The following is an 18,516-nucleotide window of genomic DNA, read 5'->3' on the forward strand; positions in this document are numbered from 1 at the left end:
CTTAAAGCGAGCTCCGCGCTGTAGTGGAAATGCGCCATAAGAGATGTCCCACCCCTTAGCCTATCACNCACTTTTTTCCCGTGTCAATTTTGCATATATAGTTTGTGCATGTTTGTAGTCGTTCCAACACTTATCGATGCGGAGAAAATGTGTAATTACATTTAAAATGAATATTTAATAATGTAAACACACACACAAGCCAATTGCAGATTTGAAGAAAAATAACCATTAACAATAAACAAATGTCAAGTAAACTGAAACTGCCCTCTATTCTTTATGTTGTGCAGCCATGGGCCTGGACAACATAAAGAATAGAGGATCAATTTCCACGGACTAGCACGGTGGCATTAATAATGCAGTGATGATGGCATCACTGCATTATTAATGCCACCGTGGAAATTGGTACGTGCGCAAATAATTGTGGGTCATTTAAGACCGCCGAGGATACACATGAGCAGCCTTGACACTTCCTGCAATGAAGGATTCAGGCCTCGGTAGGATTCCAAGGATCCTGTACATTGGAACAGTCCTTCGTTGGGATTCGATGACATAGCATCCTTGAAATAGAGGCTCTGAAGGATCCTTCCTAGACATTGAGAAGCAGCCCTGGTTTACCAAATTGTTCCCATGACTTGAATTCTCTGGATATGGAAACTCAAACACAAATAACACCTTGTTCAAACACAAACTGTGACCTGCTGGTGTTGCTGCTACTAGGCCCTTCTTTCCCTTTTTTGATGGCATTACCTCATACAGGCTGCTATATTGGATTTTTGTCACAGTTTTTACGACACCACCTGTACTTGAAAACCTCTGCCATCTTACGTCTCAGGCTTTGCATGGAAACCCAAATCCCTGAAATGTATTGAGTGAAGTAAAGCTGCGGCTGACGTTGAGTAAGCCTGCTGTTTATTGATCAGCCTTATATAATGTGTTTTTGCGATTGTTACCTAAGTATCTGATATTAAAGCCTCATTAATTGATGCTTTGCTATATGGGGGGATTGGAACAGCTTGAAAAAACAACTGCATATAGTGACATTCTAAGGTTGTTGTGGCAAAACAGTTTACATAGGTAGAAGACACAATGTAACATTGGATTTGATTTTGAGTTTTTTGTCTGTCCACCCAACAAATGTAAGTCCAATATTCAATCTACTTTTAGCTTTGTTTTTGCTCTTCACCAACTCTTAAGGCCCGGACACACCAAGCCGATTTTAGAAATAAATAGTTGAAGGCCAAAATAACAAAATAATGACCTCAATGATCCTTAAATGCACTGTAGAGCTGAGGGTAACTGCAGGGTTGAAAAACAATTCTCTGAGTTCGTCACTATGAATACTTTTCACAAGACAGTCAATTGATCTATTGCTATTTTGTACTGAGTACAAGTTTAAGTTATAGATGTCTGCAATCTATACAACAGGATTGAAGTGCGTCAAAATTAAATGTTGTAGGATCTGCTATCGTCAAAAACCTTACATGGGTCTTACATCTTGATTTAATCCTCACAGTAGCCTTATTCTTCAGATCCCACTGTGCAACCAGACACCAGAAGCCATACTCACATTGGATCCTTCTATTCAAAAGACATGGGTGTCTTTGTTGTCTTATAGGTTCGGCTGTCTGGCTGCCAAGACACCTATATGACAGCAGTCTGATCCCGGTACACTCTGGGAGACCTTGTGTTGATGGAAGATTCCTCTGTTGCCTGGTGCCAGTGCCTTGAGGACCCATTCCCAAGCACTCCTGAGGCCCAGGCTGTTTGGACAGGGGACCTGCAAGGTAGTTGGGTGAATGAAGACTTGGTCACAATGGCTGAATTAGCTTTTTTCTATGATTGAGAGGCTTGGTGTGCGCACCATAGGGTTAGACGTTCTAGGTACGGCATTGCCTACCTTGAGGAAAGAATATACTGTTCAACAGAGAGTTGTAAGAACTGCTACCCACTGCTGCTCATAAGGCTAACTGAGGATTTGATTATTCTATGATATGAAAAGCGTTTCAGAAATGTTCTGAAACATAACCTTCACAAATTGTCCACAATAGTCCCACTTTTCTGAAATAGTTCTGGGCAACTACTGTGACCTGGAAAATGTGAAGCCTTAATGAAGAAGCATCACATGCTATCGTCTTTCGGGAACATTTCAGATGGATGGACACAAAGCCTCATAGACTTTATAAAATATGGATGTACTCTCTGAGACATTAACTATAGATTTCTGTAGGGCCATTGTGGGTGGCTCCAGCCATTCCCGTTTTGGCAGCGGCTACTCGGACAAAGTCCTGTCCACATCCGGCCCAGGCTGTCATTTGAATTAAATGTGTAAGTCATATAAAAATGCTCATTTAATTGGAACCTTTTTTTTGGAAATTACTGTCACTGATAAATCACCTGTTTGTGCTCAGGGAATGACGACTTCTTCCTAAAAGCCGAAATGTACCCTGGAGTGTCAGAAACACTAATGTGGACACACTGCAATGTATGATTGTATTTCTCTGGTTTTGTTGATGTCTTTGAACCAGACAGTGAAGCCTCACTCCAGCTTTCACGCTGCGTGTACTTGCCGTGTGTTTTCTCGTGAACAAGGCTCTCTATGTTCATTTTGCTCAGCCAACAGAGTGATTGAGTGGTCCTCTGTGTGATGATTTGCAGAGTCAAACTGCTGCTGGATTTCCTGGCTCCACACCAAGCAGGACACAGCAGGTCACAAGTACCAACCAGAGGGAGCCATAGACCAGTGTCCCATGGCTTCAGGTTCTGGTATCCACTTTGCTTAACATCCAAACTTTGCAACATCCAAAGGAGCCTTTTGCAGGAAGTCCAAGATAATTTAATGTTTTGCAGCTCCTCAACTTTGGCCCGTCTTGACTGATTGTGCAATGGAAATTGAAGATTTATAACTCCTGCAGGAGTCGCTAATCACCGGAGACGAGAGGTTTGGGGGAGGATGAGCAGAGGCGGGATGCATGAGGGTCCAGCGCTGACTAACTCTTACTGATTACAGTTGAGCTTGTTTACTCACCCACAGGTACACATACTGATATGCAAGCTCACACACATGCAAACATGCTCACTCTGACATGGCACACATGCAAACACGCGTTCCTTGTGTGCCTCTTTCAACACAACGGCCGCCTAGGGAGGATGTGCGGAAGACATCGCATATTTCCTCCTGCCTTTCTTTGCTGTTTCTGCCTTGCATGTGTGCGGGGCTGAGAACAGATGCCACAAAAAAGAGCGGCTGAAACTGAGAAATGGATTTACAGGTGGCCTAAAATAACAAAAGGAATGAAAAGAAAGAGAGGATGTGTCCACTGCTCCCAGTAACTGGATGCAGGACAGAGAGGAGAGCAGAGCAGAGGAAGAAAGGGGAAAAGACTTGTTACATTAAGTTGCTCCTGGGTCTTTTTAACTTGACAAAACCCAGCGCACGTTTGTCTTTTGCAGCCGACGGGAGGTGAGAAGGACATGCTCAGGACAGAAGGTGAGAATTAACCAGAGGTAGAGTCTAAAGATTTCCCTGTTGAGAATTCCCAAGGTTGTGTTGGATTACTTAAAAAATACACCTAAGCATAGTAGAATTCATAATCACACACTAACTCCCAAGCGAGTATACTCCCATTGCTCCTTTAGACACCCCCCCCCCCAACAATATTATCCTATAATTATGTTATCTTAACTTTCACTATCTCCCGTTTTCACAGCAGTGGCCTTCCATATCAGCCTGTCAGAGTCTTTGAAGTGACCGCCAAGCTGCCGTCTCCGAACACAATAACAGTGTGCAGATGGAGCTCACGGAGCAGAGCACAAGGGCCCAGTAGGAGAGGGACATGCTTTAATTTCTACGGTTGCCTCTTGTAGAGCTGACCTTCACACCTCCGGCGATCCATCAATATATTTTCTTTTCCGCCAAGGGCAGTCGGAGCTTAAGCAGAGCATGGGGTTTTCAAAATAAATGGTATGGTGGGAGAGCAGGTGAAGGTGTACAAGATGTACTTCAGAAGTACAAATAATCAAGTAAAGCTGGTGATACTTGCAGTCTGTAAACACAACTTTAAGGCAACTTAAAGTTCAAAATAAAAAAGGTCTCATCTTATGTCTACATAAAGCACTTCTCTATTTAAAGAAAAAGATGCACAAACTAAGGATTATGTACTACTCAAATTGAAGAGTAATCTTATATTATAATAGCAATTTAAATTAGCCAAAAACACTATTTTAAATTAAAAAAAAATAAGTATAACTGAAAGTACTCAAATGGGTTTTAACAGGAGTATTTTGGATGTCTGCTTATTATTCAGTCCTATTTTAAATCGAACTTTCACAGTCCTATCAAATCCATTACTTTTGAAAAATAGGCACTGCTACATTTTCTTTTCTTACCTTTTTGGGCTAATTAGGCATATAGTGATATGGGATTACATATTTTTAAATACATTATAGTAACAAACACTATATATAAAATCTGATGTCACCCACAATGGTTTTTGAAGGATTTTATGTCAACTGTAAGGCATACCATATTCAACATTAATACTGTTCCATGAATGATTCACAACTGGAAATGTTCTAAAAATGGAAACGGTGAAGCACAGCTGCTCGTGTTGAATCCACAAATGCGGCATTTTTAGCGTTGTGCTGGTGACATGATGTGCTGCTTGCTTATATTGAGCATTTGGTTAAATTCTCCAATAATTTGTGTACCTTGTTATAAAAAAAAAATAAAATATGTTGAGTGGTGAGGGTTAAGTCTCTTTTTCAACTCTGACAAAAGTTTTCTTATTGCTCTTTGCCCACAGAGAAGTTTGTATTCAAAGAAGGAGTTATTTCAAGAATGTTTCCTGCAGCTGAATCTGCTTTTATAATCACAGCTCGGGAGATATTACTGGGATTACATCCATACTTATTTTTGGTGACTGCCACAGAAATGTGTTCAACCTCAAATTGTACTTCTATTTCTAAATCGATGTATCCTGAGTGTCCATAAAGACTTCGTTTTTCTTGAAAAACAAATCGGAAGCCCTCGATGCCACACAAAAAGACGGAAAGCAGCACGGTTGCTGCTATAGTAGGCGGCATAATTGGGAACAACTGACAAAAGAAAATGGTGGTCAGAAAAAATACTTTATGAACACTCGGCCTAAATAAATAAAAATAGAACAAGGTGTTCACAGCTATTGGTGGGGTAAGAGAAGTGAAAGGGAAACCTATATTCTCTTGGGTGTCATCCCACAATCACAATACCATCAATTAAATCTAATCCATTAATTTGGCCACCCGTGTGCATTTAAAAGGAACCTCTATGGTGGAAGAACAACATTCCAGTTTCATTAGTTTACACTGCTGATATTAATACTATCATTACAGTTGGACATGGTTTATTTGGACTGCTATTACCACTAATACAATAATAGACCTTAATACAGGCTGAGTGAGGGGGGAAACGGGCACAGGACCGACTTGGAGTTATTCCACCTCCAGCAGCTGCAGCAGGGGCCCGGTGAGGTCAGACGTACAGTAACACTTGACCCCGACTCTGTGTGTGCGTGGAACAACCAGCCCATCCTCCCGCCAACCCCGGTCCCTGCAGACCAGCAGAAAGGGCAGTAACCTCTGAAGGCTTTGTTTGGTTGGCCGGAGTCTGAGCATAGGCCCACCATTGTAAGTCTGGGGACTCCTATGCTCAAGCTCTTGTTTTCTTTGGGAAGCAGGAAATTGGATGACTGGCTACCTGCTACAACAACATCCTGTACTTGAGAAGCCGTCTTTTCACCCATACCCACCTATTATTTCCCTTTTCCATCATACGCAAGTGGTCAGCCAGCAAGCTTCTTTTTCCTTTTTCTTCTTCTTCTTCTGGTCCTGGGGGCCCCGTGCGTGGGTTTGTCTAGGTTCCACTCAGGTTGAGATCAAATTGGCCCCATCCAGATGCTTCCGTTGAAAATAGTGTGCAGGGGCCAAATACTTTAGCTTTTGGAGCTTGACTCCACCTTGTCAGGTTAATGGCCCTTTGTGAGTTCACTAGAATGACAGTGACCGTGTGCAAAAATGAATGTTCCTATTCAAACACACTCAAATCTACTTATAGTTCTGTCAGTGCTTGTCAAGTCACCTCAGACCAATCATCAGTGATCTGCGGTGGTCTGCAGGAGACCACTTGCCACTATGAAAACATTCTTAGGGATTATGGGGCTACAGACAGGATCTAGTTGGGGCGTTGATGAGAGCTGATTCTGATCTGACCTCAGGGATACCCGGCCTCCATGTGAGATATTAATGAAGATAACCATGGCATCATCGGAAGGGATTTTGTGTAAAGCTGGCTCTGTTGCAAGGTGTTCTCAATAAGCACCCATATTACACATTAGAGCTGCTTAATCCCTACTGATAAGATTTTGTCGCTGTGACCCCCAGACAGGAAGATTTGACTAAAGTGTGTGACCTGGAACCATGTAACCAATGCCCCTAAGGTGCACACATATACATGGTTTTGGCCTTTTGGAGTAGAGACAGCCAGCTTTTGAAGCCAGCTTGCTCTCTCAATACACATCAATTTAGCTTATTTTATTATATTATATATACACATTTATTTAAATGTGATATTCATCATAGTGTACCTGGTGCTCCTTTTAAAGTAGCTTATATTGGGCATTGTGGTTTGAAATGAATATTTTGTGACATGTGTATCAAATTTCTCATTTTTAAATTGTAGACTATGCAAGCCAGAGATAAATATCTGCCTTTTGACGGGAAAAGGAAAAATGTAAGTATATTTTATTCTAACCAAACAGAGGTGCCGATTTGTTTCCCCCTTTATTCAGTCTGAAATCAGGTTCATGTTAATGGGGGATATTTGTTTGGAGATGCATGCTATTTAGACTTGCAAAGCAGCAACATGCAACGTCGTAAGTGAGGTTAACACAGAAGCTATAGCAATAGAAGTTATTGAAATTAGCATAAAGTGCGACTTTTGGGCCACTTAGCGCAGTGGAACAAGCTGGAATCATAACAACCTGTGTATAAAGTCGATATTGCAAACACTTTGGTACACAGTTTATTCAGTAATTGGAATGTCAGTCAAATATTCACCCATATTTTACCCACACACGCACTTTTAGCTGTGTTTCAATTTTCAAAATAGCTGTCTGCTTTTGCTAAAAACAAGGAGCTGAAAGATGCTAAAACGCTTTCTGCAACTATGGAGATCTTCATTCTAGTATTTAATCTGTTTGTTTCTCACGATGAGTGAACTGTTTTATATAACAGGCATTCTTTGTTACCATATAAAGGTGTTGAGTTGTTGTTTCTGTACATGGATGTAAAACAACCTATATGTTGTCTAATCCTTTCTTATTGCCTTAATGGCAGAAAGATGTTGAAAATTTTTCTGGCAAAGAAAGATTTTGTCATCATTTTCAATTGCGTGTATGAAGCTCTAATTGGTTGGCAGTTATTTCCAAACAGGAAACAGCTAGTGAGAACAACAGTAGACTAGATTGAATCACTCCAATAAAAATCTAAGATGTGGGCGGCTGCTGGAACCATGTGAAAATACTGCATGCTGAAAAGGACAGGCAATTTCTCATACACACGGCACAGGCAAAAAACACACACAGACAATGTATTTCCTTTTATGCCAGCTGCCAACATCAAAAGCTAATGTGAGCAAACTTCTCCTCAGCTATTATTTTCTTAGCAATTGTAATATCTGACCCAAAGATCCACACATGATACAACCATTAGCTGAGAATATAGATGTACCTACTGTCCGATCATAACTCAATTGTTGCGGATGGAAGAAATTATCAAGATATTTTCTCATTTTGAAACAGATGATTTATTCTATTTGCAGAAACAGGCAACATCTGTGTTTTATCAATAACATTCAACATGTATAAAAAAGAATAGTTAAAAAAAGGAAGCTTGACAGATTTTAGAAAAACCTAAACTCTAGGAAAAAAGGAAACTGACAAAATGTTTAAAAAAAATCAGATTCTGAGGCACTTATGGCTTGGCAACAATTGTGCAGTCTGAGTTTTCCCAGGTGGTTGTAGTCAAGCGTCAAAGGCCATGATTACACTATTGGAAGCACAGGGGATGCTCTCAAACTCAATCACATCACGGTCTGATATGTCATCACTGGCTTTAAAGCTTCTGTCTGGACTTTGTCACTGATCTACAATGACCATAAGTATCATCTTTAATATTTAATGTATCAAAAGGTGGCCTCTTGAACAGAGAATTTATCAATAATGTATCAAAATGCAGTTCATTATGGACATATTCAACTATTTACAACAGCAAAGTAGATGCTCTGTGATTTCTTCCTGGGAATTATTAAGAGTCTTGTTTGAATCGTGCAGCTTTCCACAGAATCGAGTTACGCTTTCATTGCGCTGTATTAGTGTCCAGTTGACCCCAAGTCTCTCTGTGACATCTCTTTTTTTTCCTAATGTCGTAGGCTTTGTTCATTCAGAGCTTGGTGAGGCCGCCGAGTCTATGTCGTCATTCTCCAGGTCATTGGGCGAGGACGACTGTCCCCCCTTCACTCTCTTCCACTTCATCCTCCTGTTCTGAAACCACACTTTCACCTGTTGTACAAAAACAAAGAAAATGCTTTATTAGAATGTGCACTGAATTAAAAAGTTGGTTCTTGATTTTGACATTTGATTGTGTAACGAGGTTTAACGTTGCATACATGGACAAAGTTATTGAGTTAAATGTGTCTTGTTCCGGTTTTCGAGGCATTATTTATCAGTGGATCAACATAAAATTAATTTAAAACTATTTTAATAATTTATTCATCGTAAAAAATTTTTTAATCACAAATGCCAACATTTTCCTGTTTAGGATCTCTCAAATATGAATATTGACTGATTTTCTATAAAAGTATATTGATCCTTACTATTTTCTGACATTCTACGATATAAGAATAGGCTTTATATGATTGTTGCAGCAGCACAAAGACATACATAAATACAAAAGACTAGCAAAAATAAATCTTTAGAGGTATTTACAAAACTATGTCAAGAATAGAAGTAAAATACAAACTATAGACGGAAATGAAAGTAAATTACACGGAAAAAGTGTGAGCAGTGGGTTGTGATTGGTAGCAGCTATGTCCACAATATATTGCATATATACACACAGACTAAAATATAGTGTGACTTAGAGTTTAGTGTCTGTCATTATAGACCAAAACAATGAGAGATAATTGTTAAATAATGCAATAAATAAAAAATATGGCACACATATACTACACATTAAGTACCCAGTATACGGAGATAAAACAATGACTGTCTAATACTAGATCACATTTACACAGACACAGTGAAAAACGTTTTTTTCTATCCAAAGATTTTTGAACTAGTAACAGAATCCCTGCGGCTTAGCTCTCAGTTTTGCAATTTTTAGCAAAATGTACAGCAAGGTCAGCAGAAAAATAGACAAATAATCCCCCACAAATCTCCCAGAGCAGAATAGAAATTGGCTCAGTTTGGCGTTGGCCTTGCAAGGAGTATGAATTGTCAGTGCAAAGCTTTCTGTTCTGGCTCAAAAATCTCTGCAAATGCAGGCAGAGAGTATCGTATAGACAGCGGGGTCAGAAGAGTCAACTATCAGGATGTCAGCCTACACAGGATGTGAGTTTACGGTGTGGATAGTGCTCATCTGTGTCACTGCACTCCTCTGAAATGGCAATGATATCATGCTTCAACTGTCCGGCCAAGAATAGCAGCAAAAAGACACACTTCCTGAAATTACAGGAGAAATACGACAGAAAAACACTTGCTAACTCCCTGATTGGGAACATTCATTGTCCTTTTATAAAGGCCTCAACTGAAGTTTATAACTCCCAGGAAAGCTATTTTATATTAATATGATACATGTATATGATACGGATACAATGTCAACATAAAAGTCGGAGCTAGTGGCATACTTAAGCCGATGTTGAATGCTTTTTTTTTTTACATAAGCTAATGTTATTCTATTCAAAGCTTTTTTCTTTGTTTTTTTCTTTGTTTTTTTATTCTCTGTCAAAGCGTCTTTCAGTGTCTAGAAAAGCGCTATACAAGTATCATGTATTATTATTCTTTTTTTTTATCATGTACAATTCACCTATTTCCCCTCTTTTCTGAAAAAACTGGGTACATTTAAGTGTGTTGACATTAATGTAGCTTGTCACAGAAGAATATAAGCTATTATGCTTAAGTTAAACAGGTTTGATGTGGGTCTTCAACAATCCTGATGGGTTTCTCATCAGAAAATACTATATAGAATATATACATATAAGCTAATACAACATATTTAAAACCTGATAAAAATGTTAAAATCCAATGACTCTAAACTCTAAACTTTATGTGTTGTACAGGACTGCGGCAATAAACTAAGATCATGTCATATGTGTATAGGATACTAATAATTCAAATGAATCTGTTCCCACATAATTGAGCCTCTTTGTCTCAGTGTTTCTGCTCATCCGGGCTGATTGAAAGGACAGTGAAACGCCAAAGCCTGTAGGAGCTGGAAAAGCCGACGAGTTGCAGTGGGAGCTCCGAGTGAAGATGGAACCGGGCTGTGTGAGTGTGTGTGTCCGTGTGTGTGTGTTTCAGAGGTCTGGGAAATAGATTTAGGGAGCAGACGGCAGTATGTGTGGTCACTGTGGCACCGTGGCCTCATTAGGAGGAGCTGGGACACTGAGGCCTGACAGGCAGACTGGGGTTTGATCCAGCAACATCGACACATGTTTGCCCGATTTCATCCAGTCTGCAACTGCCGCCCACTCATTACAGTGCATGTCATTCTGCCACGACCACATGATGAAAAGTATTGTGGAAAAAAAAGGCTCCATTTAATTTTAATGCATCTATGTGCATGCATCTGGATTATTACTATATATGTTTGTTTTTGGTGAAAACCTTTTACTGAGTTTTGCAACTAGAAATAAAGAACTAAAGTATGACAGCAGTAATAGTAAAAAAGTAACTGGTAAAATAACTAACAAAAATATTAACTTTTTAGAAACTTCTTTCTTTCTATGGTTTTCTACGGAGCCCCTAAAGGGACATGAACAAAAAAGTTGGGATAACGGGTTAGTATTTTTTTGGAGAAAGTTACCGGTGCGCCAAGTAGAAGTGGAGCACACAGGAGACAACCATTTCATTGTAGACTGTTATGTTTACGTGGGGAAATGACAGTGCATACATTATTTGAGATATATTTCGAACTCAGACTTAATTTTATGGGCATTTCGGCCCTGGGTGTAGAGCTATTTGTTTAAGCACCGGATTGGCAAAACAGGAGAGTCTGTAAACCAGTCTGCTTTGATCTATGAATTAATGTCCTTGACTCTCAGAGTAGGCTACCTGCTGCCCGCAGCTGTTTTTAAAGGGAAACAAACACTCAAAACACACACAAACAGGGCCAGTGGCGGACCGGCTCGTCCCGATGGGCCAGTACCGAAGTGGGCTACAGAGATACTTTCCACGAGAAACTAGCCAGTTATCTCGACTTTTTTTTTTTTTCTTTCATGTCCCTTTAGGGGCTCCATAGCTTTCAGTATTTGTAACTTAAACAATTCTGTTAGATTTCAAATGTTTTGGTCGTTGAAGAATTCTTAATTCTTTATTTATTAAACACAAAGATTAAAATCAGTCCATTACATTGTCCATTTGTTTTAAAAAAAAAAAAAACTTTTACCATATTAACAAAATCCAAACCACTCAAAGGTATTGATTCTCCAAATATATAATGATATTTATATGGTGTGAGTGAGGGAAAGGCTGTGTACCTGTCTCTCTGTAAGGTCCAGGTTGACTGCGATCTCATAGCGGCGCAGCCTGGTCAGGTAGTTGTGGTGGGTGAACTCAGCTTCCAGCTCCCTCAGCTGCTCCTTAGTGAACGCTGTGCGCTCTTTCCGGGCCTTGCAGCTGGAATCCACCTTAAAACTTGAATCCTGGATATCTGGGGGGGGGGACATAATTTAGTTTTTTACAGTTAGAGATGCTTGTCTGTTGGTCTGCTCATGTATACTGACGTATAAAGTATTCTTAGCATCATTTGAGATGCATATTTTTTAAAGTTTTTAAAATAGGTATTGCAGATTTTCAGCCTAACTTCTATATAAAGGGGTGAGGGACCCTGATTGTCTTAGGGTGATCCTACCACTTGAACACTTCCATCTATTTTCATTTCTTCCTAGCTAATCTGATTTGAATGAGCCCTATAGTCCTTTTGTGAACATCCTCTCATTGACTATTAAACAGACCTTAAGGACCTTTCCAACCAACAAACCCTAACTCCAAAGACTCTTTAGTGGGAGGCCCCTCATATAGTAAACACCAAAACCAGCACTTTAAAAATAGACCACCCTGACCTGAACTCATAAGTTCATCCACCTGCATCATGTTTTCAGCATGTGTGCATTTACATTACTCTAATTGTGCATTTAGCCTTTTGTTTACAAATGTAAGTATGAATTCATGCAGTTCATTCATGGTGTGAGAGCATATCGGCACAGGGCAGGGCCCACCAGACAAGCCACAGAGGGACTGTGTTAGGAGAGGAATGCAGCGGAACATCGTTAAAGCCTCTAACAAAAGAACAAAGGTGCGGATGTGTCCAGGTCGGACTGCTACGTGTGTGTGTGTGTGTGTGTGTGTGTGTGTGTGTGTGTGTGTGTGTGTGTGTGTGTGTGTGTGTGTGTGTGTGTGTGTGTGTGTGTGTGTGTGTGTGTCTTGCGATTTCCCTCCTGAGCACTCGGGGGGGAATTCACATTAACTCATCTCAAAATGACAGCATATACATCAGGACAAAGCCTGAGATATCTCTATGAATTTGGCGGTCAGTTGTACGGGTCGAGCAGTAAATGTGGTCTGAACTAAACGCTGACATCAGTTTCAGTGATTATCCAGGCTCTCATAAGACAAAAGTCTGAGTTTATTGCTAAGATCTATTGGTTTCCTTGCCTTTATATTTCCTAGGAAATCGTCAAATTTTAAACCTCATTTACCAGGATAAATATAAATGAAAGCTGGCTGATTTAACTTTCAGTAAAAACCTCTCTTGTGTATTAAAGGAAAAGAGTTTGGGGTAATAATTGTGCATTGGTAGCAACACTAGCAGCTGATGTAATCTCTCAAAAATGCTTCTAATTTGTCAAAGTGAGAAGTTTTGCTTGATGGTTGCCAGAGAAGCAGGCCAGAATGTGAAAGTGATCGCTGTACCTGGGCCAGATGTGACTGGGCACATGTGTGCTCATGTGCGCAAACGTCTGATGTGTGTGCAGGCGTACCAGTGTGTCATGCCAAAAAAACGTCTTATTGTTGTTTAAGTGTCATTAATGACGCGCTGCCCTGAGTGCGCCGACTCTGCCTTGCCGCGTCAGGTCTGGTCTGGAGCTGTGTCAAGCAGGTTTCGTTAGACTGAACACCTGGCAGGGCACATACTGGTTCCCACTAAACAGGCCCCCAATAAATATCCTGCACAGCCAGAGACCGTAAACTAGCAGGGAGAAGGCTTCTGCACCCAGCAGGGTCCCACAGGCAAACATTTGGTGCCTTTTTGCTTGGATGGTGCAAAAGTAGTTTGTCTTCATTAGGACTGAGTTAAAGCTGGTTTAACTTCTGGATTGTTTAAAAAAAACAGGTGGAAATTACAGGCGTGACTGAGTATGTTAAACTGGAGCCAGGGTTTGACAATGAGTTAGTAAGTTGTATTGGTACACTCCATTTTAACCTTATAGGTAGTAATTAGTTAATAATATGTTTTTGTTTATAGGTATATAGATGGGAGTTGTATTCTTGACAACATCAAAAATATTTTCTAAATGAGTTCTAAATTTAACAATTTTGAAAAAACCCTTCTGTACAAACAGTTTTAAAATGCTTTATAATAGTTAGTATTTTGTACATAATGTGGAATACATTACATTACATTTAGCTGACGCTTTTATCCAAAGCGACTTACAATAAATGCATTCGACCAAGAAGATAGAAACTAGAAGAAAACAGAATCATATAAGTACATCAGGTTTCATAGAGCCAAAACATTTCAAGTGCTACTCAACTGGCTTTAGATAAGCCAGTGCTTTATTAGTATATAAGTGCTTTGTTAGTAATTGTAATGCTCAAAGTGGAGTCGAAAGAGATGAGTTTTTAGTCTGCGCCGGAAGATGTGTAAGCTTTCTGCTGTCCTGATTTCAATGGGGAGCTCATTCCACCATTTTGGATCCAGGATAGCAAACCCACGTGTTTTTGCTGATGGGAACTTGGTTCCCCCTCGCAATGCGGGTGCAGCGAGCTGTTTGGCTGATGCAGAGCGGAGTGCACGTGCTGGGGTGTACAGTTTAACCATGTCCTGGATGTAGGAAGCGCCAGATCCATTCGCAGCATGGTACGCTAGTACCAGTGTCTTGAAGTGGATTCTAGCAGTTAGAATACATGTGTGCATAGTGCAAGTGTTATGGTATATAAAATCTACAATTTAAGGGTTTATATTCTGTTAAATGTTTGGAAGGGGTAAAAATAGAAATATATATTTTGAGATGTTTTTGTCATCAAATCTTTAGCCAATTTAGTATAATAATAATGAAGATGATCTTAGCTTCTTTTTGGCTTAATTATTTCCTAATGGTGGACTGCTTATCTCACTGTTCCTGTTACGTATTGAGCTGTATTATATTAGTCATATTTTGGATTTAAGTCAATATCAAGACAAGTTTACGGTTTTGGAAACATATATTCATAAATGCACACTATCAAAAGCAGACTCTATAGCAGCTCTGTCTGTAATGCAAAAGCCTTCAGGGCATTTTCCTAATATATGTTCTTCTACCAGCTAGTAATACATTACTGAATGGCTCTTTTCTAAAAACCAAGATCTGATGCAGTGGTCAGACATGTTGCATGCACTCAGTGGGAGATCGTGTTACGGCTTAACGACAGGAAAATGTCAATGGATAAGAATGTAAAAAGTGGGCTCACAGGGAAAGTGATTTTACCAGACGTGGTCTGGCATGTTTTCAGTATAGTGAGTGGAGGTTACAATAAGGTAAGAAAGGGAGGGGGTCAGTACGCCCCCACCACCCCCTTCAATTAGGCTGCTGCAGACTTTGGTCATGTCGTTTTTCCAAATAATTATTCATGGTCTTTATAATCAGATATGGTATGTTGGACAAAAAAAGATAATCACAATGAAGCAGTTGATTACAAAATCTGAACTGTTGATGGAGAAAAACTCCACTCACATTATGAGTGGTTACTAAAAACAGACAAATGTTATTTAAATGATTTCCAGAAAAAATAATTCTGCCTAGTTCAAAGTTTTACTAGAGGCTTCACGCATTTCTCAAATGTCCAGAATTTAATGTACAGTTTTTTCTTATTAGGTGTAGAGGTGCAAATACCAGTGTCACTGCATAAATCATCTTTGTGATGGAAAAAAAGTTAACAGGCTGAGACTTTTCTTAGTTTTCACAGATGAAATGTGAACGTTTCAGATGTGTGGTTTTATTTAATTCTGTCATTCTACACATTTAAACATTTTACACCTTTAGATTTAGTCTGAGTATAAACATTTACTTTAGTCCGTTGCGCTCATAGTTAGTGTTACGTGTGAAACTTTTAGGAATTAGTTCGTCATGGATATCGGATTATTTGGCTTCCTATAAGCAAATGTGAAATATGATCGGGGGAATAAATTGCACTATAATCCAAAAGCATACAATGATACCGTTTGAATGCTTACAACACAGCTCTAAGCATTTAAAAGGATAATCATAATTTTCTAACAAAAAGGAATTTTAGCAGAGGGAATTTCTAGATAAGTGTATAATATGATTTTATATATTTTTGGCTCACTAGTGTTTGCTTGAGCAGCTGAACATTTCTCAAAGCATTATTTAATGATCAATTTATTTTTCTTTGATAGATCAAGGGGTAAAGTTTTAATTTATTCTTGATTCACAAAAAGCAGCAGGATCGTTAATTTAATAAATTTACTTTTGAGAAATATTTAATTATAACTTAAAGTATAATACATAAAAAAAATGTGAGGCACCTCTAATGTCTTAAACTGCTTTGTTTTCACAGAAGCCTGATGTCACTTTTTACCATAATTTTGAAAGAGGCCATACTGTTACTAAACAATGGTTTATTTCCAACGGATACAGTAGCGCAATGAAACGTTCACGTCTCGTTAATCATTTGAGCCTTTGAACAATAAGAGGATGCAACTGCTACTTAAAATGTGTGTCTTGAACACAAAAGTCCTGTCACCTACTCACCTTTTACATTGCAATGTGGTGAGAGTGCTGCTTTAAGGCTGATTGGCTTTGGAAATACAGAGAATTTGTGTCACTGCCAGCTGTGATGTAGGGCAGGAAAGACATTCTTAACCTTGAAATACTGAACATTTGCTACAACAAATGGCATGGCGTTTTGTTTTTACAGGTTTGTCAAAATAAGGTTTGGGCTCATGGGATTACTATCACTTGTTGGCTTCCCTGGCACATTTCCATGTTTCCTCCTCATAATTTATTTACATTTCCACCACCATATACACAGTGGAAAGGAAAAAGAATGTGGAATAATTTCAAATCCTCCCAAATGTGTTTCTTCCTTTTCTACGCCTCCTGTGACTAGGTTCTGGATGCTCATCTTTCCCTATAAAACCCAGCTGCCATCCATCCATCTCGGTGACTCACCTGTGACATCTCTCTTCCTCTTATTGGAACTCTTCTTGTCAGACTCTGCTGAAGCCACGCTCTGGGGTGAGTATTCTCCATCCAGGCATCCGGGCAAGGCCCCTGGAAGCCTGTCTCCCCCTGCATTGTCCAGCTCATGTCCTCCACCTCCACCTACTGCTACAGGTGCGACGATGGCCGGGCAGGCCTCTGGGGCCCTCACCCGCGTCTCGCAGTGGTTGAACTGCCAGTCAGCTCTCTGGTAACCCCCCTGGCTGTCTTGGTACAGTCTGTCATCGCGGGGGTAGGCTGCGTGCGGTGCGGTCGGTACCAGGCAGGAGCTGGAGAAGTCTGTGTAGGCCAAGAAGTCAGGCTTCTGGTGGAGGGAGAAAGGGGCCTGCTGGTAGGGCGACTGCAGATTGGCACCTGGGACCCCTGAGTGAGGGTTCCTCATGCAACCCCAAATGGGGCTGCTGGGGTGGGCGCTCCGCATGCAGCTGCTGCCGGGCTGATCCATGGTGATGCAAAAACACTTCACACAATCTTGATTATTATTGCAAGTCTTTTTCCTTGTGGAGGAGTTGGAAATCCCCTCAGAACGGAGGTTAGGACCGGAAATCTGTATCTGTCTGTTTTGAGAAACATCCACTTCAGCTGACTATCATCATCTTCTCACTTCATCCACCTCAGGAATACTCACTTCTGTCAGAGTCTCTTCCACAACCAAAAAGCGCGTGAGGATAGACGCCTTTCCCGTGACAGCGCGTTTTCCTCTTTCTCTGGGAGTGTATGTGACGTCCTTTGGAGCCTCTGGTCCTGACACACTCTCACACACTTTCCCTCTGTCTTGCTCTCACACACCCTCTCTCCCTGACTGATCTCACTGGCTTGTGGCTCGGTGGGAGAGCTGCATCCGCAACTGCATGACTCCCCTTCTCGGGCTGGCTGTTTTCACAACTCTTCTAAGGCATTCTTGACAAGTGAGCCCTCCTCCTTTTTAAACGTATAGGTGGGAAAGAGTGGCAAGTTTATGGAGTGTAATGTGAGATTGCAGAGGAGGAGCCCTGCAGGCCACATGTTGTTAGTACCCTCCAACCAACCCTGCCTCATCAACTATTAATCACAGGGGAAATTTTATATGCACATCTAATGGTCTTTCCAGACGTGGGGCTTTTTAAAGGGACATTGTCTGTAAATATATAAAGCGAGCACCCACCCACATGAGTTGGGGACCCTGACTTATTTCAGCTCCTTAGCGCTTTCTGACACCCAATTTAGTTCCTTTTTTGACACCTTTTAGAGGAAAGTTAACCCTAACCCTTTCCCTCTACACCCCTGATCCCTGCCTGTCTTTTCCAATCTGAAAAGTCTTCTTTTTCCTTCCCTGTTTTTATGACTGTGTGTATGCTTGTGTGCACGTTAATGCTACACACCCAAATCCACCTGGATGTACTTTCTTTAACTGATAGAGGGACTGGATTTGATATTGGCTATACAGACTCTCACACCTCTTGAGGTTTTTTTCACTTTAGTGAAACACAATGACATTTCAGAGCCATATTTCAAAAACACAAGCTAGTATTTTCTCTAAGCAAACACTATGCCTGAGGGATTGTGCTATCATTTTTTTGTATGGTTTGTGTGGAGCCCTTCCTTCTTATTACGTCTGAGAAATTAAGCTGCAGCGGCAATTGTGTGCGTCTACGACTGCATGTAGATTAACCGCATCTGGATAGACTGAAATATGATTATTCAATTTCTGATTACTTATTTTTTATCTGTTCAGAAAAAAAAAGCCACTTCCCCATGACGTAATGTCTCTAATACCATTA

General features: G+C 40.3%; 1 protein-coding gene across 1 annotated transcript; it reads right to left on the reverse strand.

Annotated features, from left to right (window-relative positions):
* Positions 1-7,070: 7,070 nt before the first annotated feature.
* On the reverse strand, positions 7,071-17,660 carry meox1 (mesenchyme homeobox 1). Its single transcript, XM_010778071.1, has 3 exons — positions 16,706-17,660; positions 11,792-11,964; positions 7,071-8,594 (listed from the first exon to the last, which is right to left on the reverse strand). Exons 1-3 carry the CDS (start codon positions 17,199-17,201, stop codon positions 8,472-8,474), a joined length of 792 nt encoding a protein of 263 aa, XP_010776373.1. The 5' UTR covers positions 17,202-17,660; the 3' UTR covers positions 7,071-8,471.
* Between the last annotated feature and the right edge of the window lie 856 nt (positions 17,661-18,516).

The sequence above is a fragment of the Notothenia coriiceps genome, unplaced genomic scaffold (assembly GCF_000735185.1).
Source record: "Notothenia coriiceps isolate Sejong01 unplaced genomic scaffold, NC01 NC01_scaffold00018999, whole genome shotgun sequence".
Taxonomy (NCBI): Eukaryota; Metazoa; Chordata; class Actinopteri; order Perciformes; family Nototheniidae; genus Notothenia; species Notothenia coriiceps.